The 12434-nt window shown below is 44.0% G+C and overlaps 1 protein-coding gene across 12 annotated transcripts in view; it reads left to right on the top strand.

Moving 5' to 3' along the window:
• The window catches only part of Map2k5 (mitogen activated protein kinase kinase 5), a 226783-nt gene that overhangs the window by 117786 nt on the left and 96563 nt on the right, over positions 1–12434 (top strand). For all 12 annotated transcript variants that reach the window (XM_087560729.1, XM_087560730.1, XM_087560728.1 and 9 more), the window contains 3 exons: positions 5410–5483; positions 6401–6451; positions 11816–11887. In XM_087560729.1, the coding sequence (XP_087416855.1) occupies positions 5410–5483; positions 6401–6451; positions 11816–11887 (197 nt within the window). The remainder of the gene's footprint in view (positions 1–5409; positions 5484–6400; positions 6452–11815; positions 11888–12434) is intronic.

Genomic DNA, 12434 nt, shown 5'->3' with positions numbered 1-12434 from the left:
TTGAGAAGATGTCTCAGTTAAAATCAATGCCCTACCATTCATTTAAGCTCCCTTGCCTTCAATAAAACTAATTGATAAACCCTAATAATTAATGGCCTGATTAAACCAAAATGACTTACATCTGCCCTGATGGCTCCTCTTTATAATCAGTCACGTTAATGACTCGTCTTCTTTGTGCTTTGCTTACAGAAGGCAGACCAGGATATGACTGGGTGACTTGAAGGGAAAGTAGCCAGCCCTCTATGACTTTTATTTTCCATAAGTTGGCATTACCTTAAAATAAACACAGCTACAATTGTTTTCTCTACAATAATCTTTAGACCCAATCAGATGTCTGTGGCTTTTGGGAAACAAACAAAATTACCTCCGCATGTCTGGAGCCCTTCCTGAGAGATGTAAAATGTGCATGCTTGATGTGAAAACTGGATGTAGTGAGGGCGACCGATGCCTGTATGCTAGGCTTCTTGCTAACTCAGCTCTGGGGGATAGCATATACAGCATAGAGAACTGAAGTCAATGGTGCTATCCTTAGCCCACATTTAGAGATATCCTCCTTCAAATTCTGTCATTTGGATTCAAATTTAGTTCAGTTTAACAACTGAAGCCCTAATATAATCAGTCTCCCTTGTGTCTTTAAAGCAGTGGTTCACATCATGTGGGTCATGACCCCTACGGGGGCCCAACGACCCTTTCATGGGGTCACCTAAGACTATCCTGCATATCTGATATTTACATTATTATTCATAACAGTAATAAAAGTTACAGTTATGAAGTAGCATAGAAAAGATTTTATGGTTAGAAGAATTGTATTAAAGGATCGTAGCATCAGGGAGGTTGAAACCACTGCATTGAAAGGTTTGAGTTGGCTTGTATTGAAATGTCAAAACAATGGTGATGTACTAAAATAAAACTTAGATAAGTATCCAGTGAGATGGCTCTGGTTAAAAGCATTTACTGCCTAACCTGAAGACTTACATAGTAAAAGGGTAGAAGCAACTCCAGAAAGTTCCAGTGTGTTCACACATGCACTCTCGTTCTCTCTCTCTCTCTCTCTCTCTCTCTCTCTCTCTCTCTCTCTCTCACACACACACACACACACACACACACACACACAGGGTGGTGTGGGCTGCAGTGAAACACAGCTGACCTTAAGGAGTAGTAGAAATATGTCCCTTCTCGGCTGTGGTCACCTGGTGGATACAATGTCAGACTTCTCAAACAACATGCAAAATGGCTACAGTGAAACCTGTGTTTAAAAAGTAATTAAGGGACAGCAACAGTAACAGCAACAAAATCTTGGTATAATCTTAACTTTTCAGATGATTCTTCAGAAGCAAAGAAACGTGTGTTCTTTTGGTTTTTTCCTGCTGTTGGCTTGAGTCTGGGTTCGAGTCTCTAGTGACTAGTCTCTGATTTAGTCTCTCTGAGATGGAACCCAAAGCATTGGTTGTAGAAGCACGGCCAGACTTAGCTGCATGACTCCCTGTATTTATAAGAATCCTACTGTTTGTTCAGAAAGGGAATTCAGAGAATGCTTAGGCTGTAGCTCACCTCCTGAGCAGTTTTTTGGGGCATATCAGCAGCTCCTGGGTTGCTGTTGGTGTGCTCTCAGGCCAGAGATAGCATCTCGCTCATGTTTCTTACCATGTTCTTATTTGGTGAAACAACCATAAATATTTCTTGTGCGAACATTTTGAAATAACTGCGGATTTGTCTCAAAATGAAGATCATCAGTTAGGAATGTACCCATTCTACAGAATGTTCTGAGTCAAATGCATGCTTCTTCTGGCTGAGCCGGCCAGCCCATTCAAGGAGCATCATTCATTCACTGTCACCTCACAAATGTTTATATGTCCACCAGACATCATTCCAGACATGGAGTGCAACTTGTGAGCTCATGGAGCGCTCCTTCCAGAACAGAAGAACAGCAAGTGCTGGTTTTCCATGTAGAGATACAGGGTGTTACAATGCTAAACCTTAAAGGAAGAATTAAACCAAGGGAAAGAGAAGGGAACTTTAGGCTTGTGAGGCATGTTACATGTTACATGTTACACAGTAACATTTAGGCAAGAATTTAAGGGAAGTGTAGGGACCAGCCCTGCATAAATGAGAGGGCAGAAAATTCTAGTCTTAAGATCCATTCAGGAGCAGCGTGCTGCCAGGTGAGCCAGGAGGCAGAAGGGGCATCAGCTCACACCCAGCCCTGGGGGCTAAGGAGGGGCAGCCTCATGTTTCTGGTTGATGGGGGAAAGCCCTCAGCGGTTTGGGGCAGAGAATGGGCAACACTAGCACAGGTGTTAAAGAATCACTCCGTTGTGTTGAACACAGACTACAGCAGCGTAACACTGGTGCGACTGGCTCAGTAGCCCTGGAGGAGTGCATGCGCTGATCTGGCTAGAACGTTGCCTCTGCATCAAGTTGGCTTTATGGATTCTACTCACTTTGAAGATTATTTTCTACTTTGATTTATAGCATCGATGGTTTAAAAAGCAATGTTTTATCCACTGTCTCAGCTAATCCTTAGAGTTTTCCAATCCTGATAAAGGAACTGTTATCCCCCTGCAGACCTAGAAGCTAAAATATTACAAACCAAGTCCAAAGCCTCACGGCAAGTGTGGGCATGGTGGAAAAGACTGCCGAGCAGCTGTCTCCACCTGAACCCAGACTTGGTGAAAGGAGTCTGCTCTGTTCACAGTGCTTTAAGGTGTTGCTTGAAAGAGGGGCATTTATAGTAGTAAGTGGAATGTATTATTTTTAAAACATCACCCAGTAAGCATGATCCTGGATGACACATACCCCGTCCCTGTGAATGTATTTCTTGTGATGATACCAGTGTAGTAAATACCTAGTAAACTGTGGTGTTGTCTCTCAGTGCCAGGCAAGAACTTCAGTCAGTGCTGTAGAAAATCAAAGGACATCATGACGGTGGACTGAGAAGTTAGTGCAGCCAGGAGGCAAGCACGTAGGGCAGCCAGATTAGTCTCAAGTTCAAAATATACAACAGTAGATGATCCAAATGAAAAATATTCTAAATTGAGGGCCTTAATGAGAATTCAGTTGGTGCCAGGCAGGCCTTTAATTCCAGCCCTCTGAGTTTGAGCCTGATCTGCAGAGTGAGTTCTAGGCTGACAGAGATATGAAGAGAAACCCTTTCTTGGGTGGTGGGGAAGAATTCAATTTGCAAAATATAGGCAGGTAGACTCTGAGATGAGCTTCAGTTCAACAAAGGGTGACTGGATCGCCAATGCCGCATCCTACAGACGGCTGGGGCACACTTGAAAGCTCAACAGGGCCCAGGTGTGGTGATGCTTGCCTGTGCTTCTGGCCCTTCCCAGGCTGAGTGGGAGGACCACATGTGTGCTGGTTGTGTCTTGTCAGTTTGGTTGGCTGGTGGGTTTGTTTTTGTCTATTGATGCATCCTTGAGTCATCTAGGGAGAGGAAACCTCCGTGCCTCCGTCCGATTGCCCACAGGCAACCATTCTTGATTGACTGACTGACTGATTGATTGATTGATCAGTTGATTGATTGATTTGTGTGGCAGGGCCTAGCCCACTGCTGCCAGCCTAGGGCAGGTTGTCTTGGGTTACGGAACAGAAGTCTGAGTGCCATGGTGAGAAAGCCAATAAACACCACTTCTCCATGGTTTCTGCTTCAGTCTCTGCCTCCAAATTCCTGCTTGAGGTCCTGCCTGACTTCCTTCCATTATGGATTATAAGTTGTAAGATAAAATAAAACCTTTCCTCCCCAAGGTGCTTTTGGTCATGGTATTTATCACAGCAACAGAAAGTAAACAAGGACAGGGGAGAGTCCGGCCAGAGCTACATCAAGACTCTTAGTAACAATCAGTAACAGAGTACAGAGACCTACAGCTTTGCTCTCGGAGGGGGAGAGTATGTCAAGGAATATATTTAATCTTATCTTTAAAGAGAGAAATGATGGGTGCTGTAAGAATTATATGGGAATCAGGAAAAAAACAGAGGCTGTGCTGCTTGGCAAGGGCTCATGGCAGCCTGTGAAGATGAATTTAAACCCAAGGAGTCCCTTCCCACCCAGTATTTGTTAGAGCACACTGAAGGACGAACCACAGACATGACTTCCACACTCACCCACCTATCACCAAAACAGGCACATGCAAGCAGAGGTCATCTGCTGAGTCGTGCATGGGTCCTCCTTTTAGCCAGCATCCACTGGTCACTGCCTGCCTCTCTTCCAGGGGCTGGGAATGAGACAGCAGAAGAGACTCAGGTTCCTGCCTTCTAGTGTGAGACAATGCTGAATAAGCAAGCCAGTGTGTGGGAAAGCCCCTCTTCCCGGCCTCTCACATCCTAAGTATCCTAAGGGCCCACTAGCTGTCAGTTATGGAGTTAGGACTTGAAGTTTGAGTTAAGTACACACTCTTAGCAAGATAATTTGATGGGCTACCCTAGTGCAGGCTACAAGATTAAGGAAGATTAATTCATCTGCAGAATTATTTTTTTAGATATTTCGCCAAAGCTATGAGACTGTCACTTTGAGGTTAGTCAAGGATAATGGATACAGCTAGCTGCCTGTGCTACACTGTCACTATTCAAGATGAAATGGTAAAGCATGTGCCATTTGTTCCAGCAGAAGTGGTGTGTTCTTGCTTTGCTTGGATAGTTTTTGTGACCTCCCTGAATTCCAGGAAAGGCTTGTTATTGTCCCTGAGGATGCTCACAGGTGCCCTCTGTGTTAGTTACTGACTGGCTGCCTTGGCAAAGCTGTGTCAGTTCTTTTGTTAACTGTAACAGCAATGACATCGGAAAGGGGAAGGAACGATAATGGGGATGGGGAGGGAAATGAAAGGAAAGTTGACATGTGCATGCATATGTGTGCACACATCTTTTAGGTCAATTTTGAAGTAGCATTTGTCACCTAAAACACAGGTAACGTGTCATATGTCATTTTCACACTGCTTCCTTCTATTAGGACTTGTTACCAGTGATATCTGGGTGGTTTTTCTGATATGTGTGTGTGTGTGTGTGTGTGTGTGTGTGTGTGTGTGTGTGTGTGCGTGTGTTCCCAGTTCCCTTTGGTTTTACTATTTCTTAGATGGGAGCCATACCTTAGCTGTACATACCATGTAAACTAACCCTCTTTTATGCATATGCTTGGTAAATGGTTGCATTTATTTTAATCTAGCTGCTCTTTCCAAGAAAGGGGCAGGGGGCTGGGATGATGGGTGTATTTCCTGTTGTTGAAAGCCAAGGTTTGAGTGGACTTGCATTTGAGTAGATTTTCACCTGTTTTCAGATAAAAAGCCTTGTAATCTGTGATCCAAATTTGGGTGACCTAGGATGCTATTTCTTACCTGGTGTGCTTGTGTGCTTTTTAAAAGCAAACTATGTCAATATGAAGTCAGTCACTGGAGCTTTTCTGATCCCTTTTAGATGTGAAGCCTTCCAACATGCTTGTAAACACAAGCGGACAGGTCAAGCTGTGTGACTTCGGCGTGAGCACCCAGGTAGGTCTTTTCTCTGTTCCACCTGCCCTGTGGATTGAAAATCACCTAGCTTCCCAGCAAGCAGTGACTGTGTCTGCTCACTGGCCGGCAGGCGTTACTCATTTGTAATCTCTGAGCGAGTTTCCTTCATCAGAATATGATTGTTCATTGTTTAATGACAGTAAAAACTGCTGATATTGTAATTACTACTTACGAATAGCAAACTTCATTGCTATGCAGCTTGGCTACAAAAGCGCTCTGGCCAGACAAAAGGGAGGACAGCGAGGGAGCCGTGTCTGGGGAGCCCAACTGGCCCACAATAAAAATTAATATTGGGAGCAACAATGGTGGTGGCCATTACAATGTGCTGCACCAATTTTAATTAATTTCCATTTTGGGCCTCCCCTGAGAACCCCAGAGATAGTGACCCATGCCGTGCTGTGATGTTGATTTGAATCTCAGCCACCTTTCCTCCCAGCCAAACACGAAGACCAAAGCGAGGGTCATCTTTGCATTATGAGTTGTCAAAGTCTGTTATCCCTCCAGCATCCTTAGTTCATCTCATTCTGGTGACTCGTGGGGCTCCATTCACATCTTAGCTACACGACTGAAAGACGAGGGTGTTCAGATTCTACTTCAAATTGACTTTTTATATCAGGCGGGTTTGGGGCACTAAAGCGCTGAGCATCATGCTTAAGTGAATTGTTTAAGGTTATCTGCTATAAACCATAATGCTGTGCTTGTTTAAATTGGAAATCGCATCCAAAAGAAAAGAGAGATTTAATCATTTTTAATGTCTTTGTGGATGAATTTGTTCCCTTTTACATAATTTTTAGTTGATTTATAGGAGTGCTGATTGTAGGTTAAATGGGGAATAATTGCCCATTTTATTTCCACATTATCTTTATATTGTTCTAACAGACCGTTTTGTCTCATAGCTGGTGAATTCTATAGCCAAGACGTATGTTGGAACAAATGCTTATATGGCAGTAAGTAAACTTATGCAAGAATAACATTTAAAACCAACATCTTTATCTTTATGTACTTGGGAATGTATAATTCTTAAATTAATCCCACAGCTTTAGACGAGTAGGTCATAAATTACAAAGTCAATCTGGTCACTCTCCGATGTTCGGGTCTGGAGAACAAGCCAGACTTTGTGCTCGAGCTGCTGACTCATCCCACTGTGTGACTTACCGTCAGTTCAAGTGTGAAATCATGGGGTTGTGAAGTTTAATCCTACAGAAAAATTGCACCTGGTAGCATATTGGCTACTTTTCCACTCTATTTATTTAATTAACCCTAATGTAGACCAAGACATCAGTCAGTAATATCGGTTGTTTGTTTAGGGATATGAACGTGCCTTGTCGCCAAGTGGAATTACTGATGTGACCAGACGCTGTCTGTGGCTCTCTCCATGTTAAGGCTCTCCGCTAGGATTTTTCCACAATGTATAGCTCTGTGGTTGTTTTCCTAAGTTCTTGCAGATATCCTAAGATTTCTGTTTCATTTCTTTTTCTTACCTTTTTAAACAAGAGATATTATTTATGGCTATAAAAATCTTTAGTTTGTTGGTTTTCTCAGTCCCTTTCAAGAGTTGGTGGAAAATCTTTAGTTTGTTGGTTTTCTCAGTCCCTTTCAAGAGTTGGTGGAAATAGAGGGGGAAAGGGAGGGTATTTTAGTCTTGGTTTTTATTTTGAACCCACCCCCTACCCTTGCTTCCTTTCCCTGTAAAGTCTGGTTTTGTTTTATGTTGGTGTTTTAATTTGTTGTTTTGCTTCTTTTTGTTTTGTTTGAGACAGGGTTTCTCTGTGTGGCCCTGACTGTCCTGAAACTCACTTTGTAGTCCAGGCTGGCCTAAACTTAGAGATCCACTTGCCTCAGCCTCCTGAGTGCTGGGAACAAAGATGTACACACACACACACACACACACACACACACACACACACACACCCCACAGCTAGTCTTGATTTATTGGTTTTTACCATGATAGCTCTAGATTTATGTAAGTAATTCATCTTAGACTAAGGGGTCTCTGTTGACCTGCATATAACCATGGAATTTTTTTTAATGTACCATATATGTATTTGGGGTTTTTTTGGTTTTTGTTTTTGTTTTTTTTTTCCGGAGCTGGGGACCGAACCCAGGGCCTTGTGCTTCCTAGGCAAGCGCTCTACCACTGAGCTAAATCCCCAATCCAGCTGTATTTGTTTATTGGAGGGGACCATGCAGATATAAATATCTCCATGTGGGTCCTGAGAATTTATCTCAAGGGTCAGGCTTGGAGGCTAGTATTTACCTGCAGAACCATCTTGCCAGTCCAGAACTATGGGTCTTATTCTCAGTATTTTTTGTGCATATGTTGTTATTATTATTAAAAGATCTTTGACATAGGCAGGACCTGGGTCTACAGCTTGTTATTCTCAGAACAAGACAAAGCATTTCACTTTCTTTCAAAATGGTTTACGTTTTATTGTTTTTTAAGGAAATTAATATTTTTGTCTCTAAGTGTAGATAAAGTGGATCAGCTACGAAAGTTATTGTGTGTGCTTTTTAAAATGTAGTCTCCTCTGTGGCTCTCCCAGGGTGGATGAGACAGACCAGTGAGTCCTATAGGTAACAAAGCCCTGCTGAGTGTCAGCTCTGGAAGAATTTGAAAACAGTGACTCGCAAAGGAAAAAGCTATCCATGAAGCAACTTCTCAACTGCCCATCATGTTCTCGGTAGCTTTAAATTGCTCTGATAATTAAATTGCATCACATCTGAGCTACAAATCCAGATTACAGTTGTCTTTCCCAAGTGTACATTAAGGAAATTACTTTTCCTTTTTGTTTATGGATGAGTGTGATGCGTCCTTATGTTAATTGAAAGTGTGAGGATTAAAATTATGAAATGTTAGCTCAGGTTGGCAAAGCTGAAATTGCTTTGTTTCTTGGGTGAATGAATTCTAGTCATCAACGTTGTAGTTGAAGCTGCAGAAAGCCTAAGATGCCAAGAAAAAAACAAGTGTTTGAGAGGCAGAGCAGAGCTTAATTTAGTAGGCTTGGCCAAGTTCTTCCCAAAGGCCCCCTGTGCCAGAGCATAGGGTCAGCCCCACATTACTCTAGTGTGGCATCGACCCTACCTGCTGTCTGTGCTACTGGCCTCTTAGAAGATGGGCTGGGCTCTTTGGCTTTATGTAACCAAACTATGTCTTCAAACCATCCAGAAAGCACTAACACACTCAAGAGGGAATAGGGAGCTAAAACAGGTTTAAAGTGAAATCGTGAGGCTGAAGAGAGCACATGCAAGAGCTGAAGGTGGTGTCAGGCTCCCCTCCCCTTCCGTGCTGAAAGCCCAACCAGCTCTCCTGACAGAGGGCACACTCACCGTGAGGCTGCTTGCTCCCCATCTTGGAACCAGAAGGAACCTCCAAACTGAGCAGAGAAGCAAGAGGGCGGAGGAACGGAATCGGCCATGAACAGGGCTGGCGTGTGCAGCTTTGCCTTGCTCTACGTGAGCTGACCAGGCACTGTGCAGAGAGCATGGTCTGAAGTAGCATGTCCACCTTAGGTCACAGAAAATGCCTCCAAATTTTAAAGGGAAGAGCAACAAGCCTTCCAGGCAGTCAAAGAAAACCAGCCAGACAAGGCAGCATGAAGAGGCTCCAGAGGGAACTGTGGAGCGTACAGCAGATGCTCACAGACTTAGGATCACACACTTTAAAGAGAACAGTGGATGTGTACAGTCCCCAGACACTCCAGGGAGATAGCTCGGTCCTTATAAGTACCTGCTGCTCCTGCAGAGCCTCTAGGTTTGGTTTGCATTTCTCACATCAGCTCACAACCACCTGTAACTCCAGTTCCAACCCATCTTCTACACATAAACTCATAAACTCAGGTGTGTACGCACATACACAGAGAATAAAATTTCATTTTTTTAAAGGCCCCAACATACCTGGAGCATATTGGACACAGCAGAGGCAGGATTAGTGAGCAGGAAGTTCAGTCTGCAGTATGGCCACCTGACCCTGCTTGACCGTTGTACTATATGGGGATCTGGCCTTGCCCACCTAAATGGGAACTCTGATCCCTGCAGTCACATGTGGAGAGCATGCTAGCCTGATTCATGTTCACCTGCTTTGGTAATTTTCTGGGTAGCCCTATGGAATAGCAACTCCCTTTTCAGAAGAGATAAAAGACGTGCCTTGCTGTCTTCCTGCTCCTGACTGTTACACCCAGGAATGTTGTGTTGTAAATAGGCAGTCCTGGAATTCATTAACTAAATATGGGTCCTGGCTAAAAGCCCAGTCACAGGCAGTAGCTGGAGGGAGTGGAGTGTGCCAGTTTGAAGATGCTGCCTTGAAGATTGTGGATTCAGCTTTTTAGGTATGTTCAGTCCAGGGTTTTTTTTTGTTTTTTTTTTTTAACTTGGTTCTGTGTGCTCTTCACTTAGGCACACACGGATGCCTTAGACAAGAGCTGTGTTTTCCTTCTCAAAGCTTCCTATACCGTAGACAGCTGTCAGGTGAGGAGGCAACCCCAGCCAGCCTCTTGACCTCAGCTCTTCTGTCAGCTGTACAGTACCTGGCGGTAACTGTTTTCCTCTACATTGTAGTTGAGGGGGAAAGGCCAGGCGGCACCGCCGCTGCACATGTAAGCCCAGCTTTGGGGAAAGCAGCCTCAGGCCGTCATGTCCTGACTCCAAACACTCAGAAGGTTCTGAGGCTCCTCTCATGCCTGTGTCCATCACAAAGCCTGCGTCTACCTTGTGTGTTGGAGAGTGGGCCCCAGGGCTTGCTGCATATGTTTGCTTGTCCTCCACCAGTGATCTTGTTTTGCTGTGTGCACCAAGAATACTCTTTCCTTCTAGAGGCCACCGAACTTGTTAAGGAGATCTCCTTCCATTGCCACTGACATCTCAAGTGTTTTCACTCTTCAGTTTCCCTCTTTTAATTCAGCTTTCTGACTTTTGTTTTCAGTCCTCAGTTTGCACTTATTTTGGTAGCATAGTGGGCAGTTGAGGCAAATGTTTGTAGTCTCTTCATCCAGCCCAGCCAGACATTTGTCTGAGAGTTCCACTTGTGTTGGTATGTTTGTTTTCTCTGTATTCTAGAGGAATAGCACAGCCTGAGAACTGCCATCCAGGAGAAAGAGCAGTCACACAAATATGCACCCATGCCACAGCACATGTGAACATGCCACAGAACCATGTGGGTTCTGGGATCTAAGCTCCACTCATCAGGCTTGGATGCAAGCACTGGTACCTACTGGGTCATTAGTATATGAATATAATGAATGAAAAGTTCATGCTTAGAATCGTGTGTAATGGACACATTCTGTTGTGTACTAGTAGTGGCACAGGGTATATGAAGGCCTTCCTGTGGGGATGATTACAGACATGTACATGTGTATGCACAAGTGTGTGTGTGTGTGTGTGTGTGTGTGTGTGTGTGTGTGTGTGTGTGTGTGTGTTTTGTTGTTCTTGTTGGCGGCAACAGTGGCAGTCGTGCTTTTATTCCCATAACTGGCTGGCAGTTCCACATGACTACCTCTCCCTCCTGTCAAACTGACTAGGATTGTCTAATGAGGTGTGGGTCAGGATCTCAGCCCTGCCCTAATTAGCGCTGGAGCCTTGAGCCACTGTTGCTCTATTGTGGGACTTCCATTTTGTCCAGTCAGTTGTGCTTCTGTACATCACAAACATTTCTGTAAGTAGCCTGAAGGACTTATAGGAGGGACCCAGTCTACAACTAGTTCTGGTGAGCAGGTGTGCACCTGGACCAGGCACCTGCTACATGACCCAAAGGGAGGGTCCAGAGTCATATGTGACACTTTGATTCCTGTGACAAGAAACACAGCTGTATGGGATGACATAGCAACAGGTGGTGACTCTAGGGAAGTGAAGTATGACTGATTCTTGATCAGCCCAAACACTTTACCCTCCTGTAAAGTCAAATTTCCACAGAAAAGCTAAAAATAAAACTTAGCCATAGTTTTCAAGACCCTTCTGCCTAAATTTAATTAAGTTGTATATAATTTTACATAATTTATCTATCCCCAATTAAAATCATTGGATTGAAGGGAGATGGGTGTAGTATCAAGTCTTAGCTCATTTGCTATCTTAGTTTCTGCCTGCATTAACTTACTACCTGGAGCCTTCATTTACAACATTGGCAGCAGTAGTCTTCATAGGGACTGTGTGCAGGACTCTGTTATTTCGTGTGTGTGTGTGTGTGTGTGTGTGTAAATTTTCTTTTGCTGTGTGAATGCCATGCGAATGTTGGTGACTCCCCTGTTAGCTGAGCTCACATTCAGTGCGCACACCTGGGGTAACTTTCAGCAGCTCACAAGCTCCCTCCTCCTCTCTTACAGCCCGAAAGGATTTCAGGAGAGCAGTATGGGATCCATTCCGACGTGTGGAGCTTAGGGATCTCTTTCATGGAGGTATGTTGCTGTTGTGATTGTGGATCCGCCCTTACTAACATACCCCATTGGGAAGACCAGAGCCTCTGAAAGAGCAGTGTAGACCTCCAGTGTCCATGCACTGGACATCCTCTGACTGCAGACTCCATGTTGATATCCCATGTGGCTTTTGGACTGAGTCTGCATTATTCTAGAACACTGTTTCTCATACATCATCTGTGTAAGACATACCTGAAGTGCTTGTTAGAACACAGATTTGCCAGCCCCTCTCAAGGCCAGTTCAAACCAAGCCCCTGAAAATGTGCCCGTAGAAACTGTTCACTGGGTGGACCTTCTGTGTGGTCTGGAGCCCTGTTCTCTGAAAGAGGATTCCATAACAGAACAGGCTGATGGCCTGTGCATGTGTGATGTCCATAGGGGATTGTTTTATAAGATTGGCTATAGTCAGTCATATGGATATAGATGTTGTATATGTACTATATGTCTCTTTTTTAAAGAAAGAAAAACCTACTTCATTCTAACAAATGATGTGTGCATGTGGGTAAGGTGGTGGCATGTGTATGTAGTA

The sequence above is a fragment of the Rattus norvegicus genome, chromosome 8, assembly GCF_021556685.1.
Source record: "Rattus norvegicus strain SHRSP/BbbUtx chromosome 8, alternate assembly SHRSP_T2T, whole genome shotgun sequence".
Taxonomy (NCBI): Eukaryota; Metazoa; Chordata; class Mammalia; order Rodentia; family Muridae; genus Rattus; species Rattus norvegicus.
This window is presented reverse-complemented; position numbering and strand designations above follow the sequence as displayed.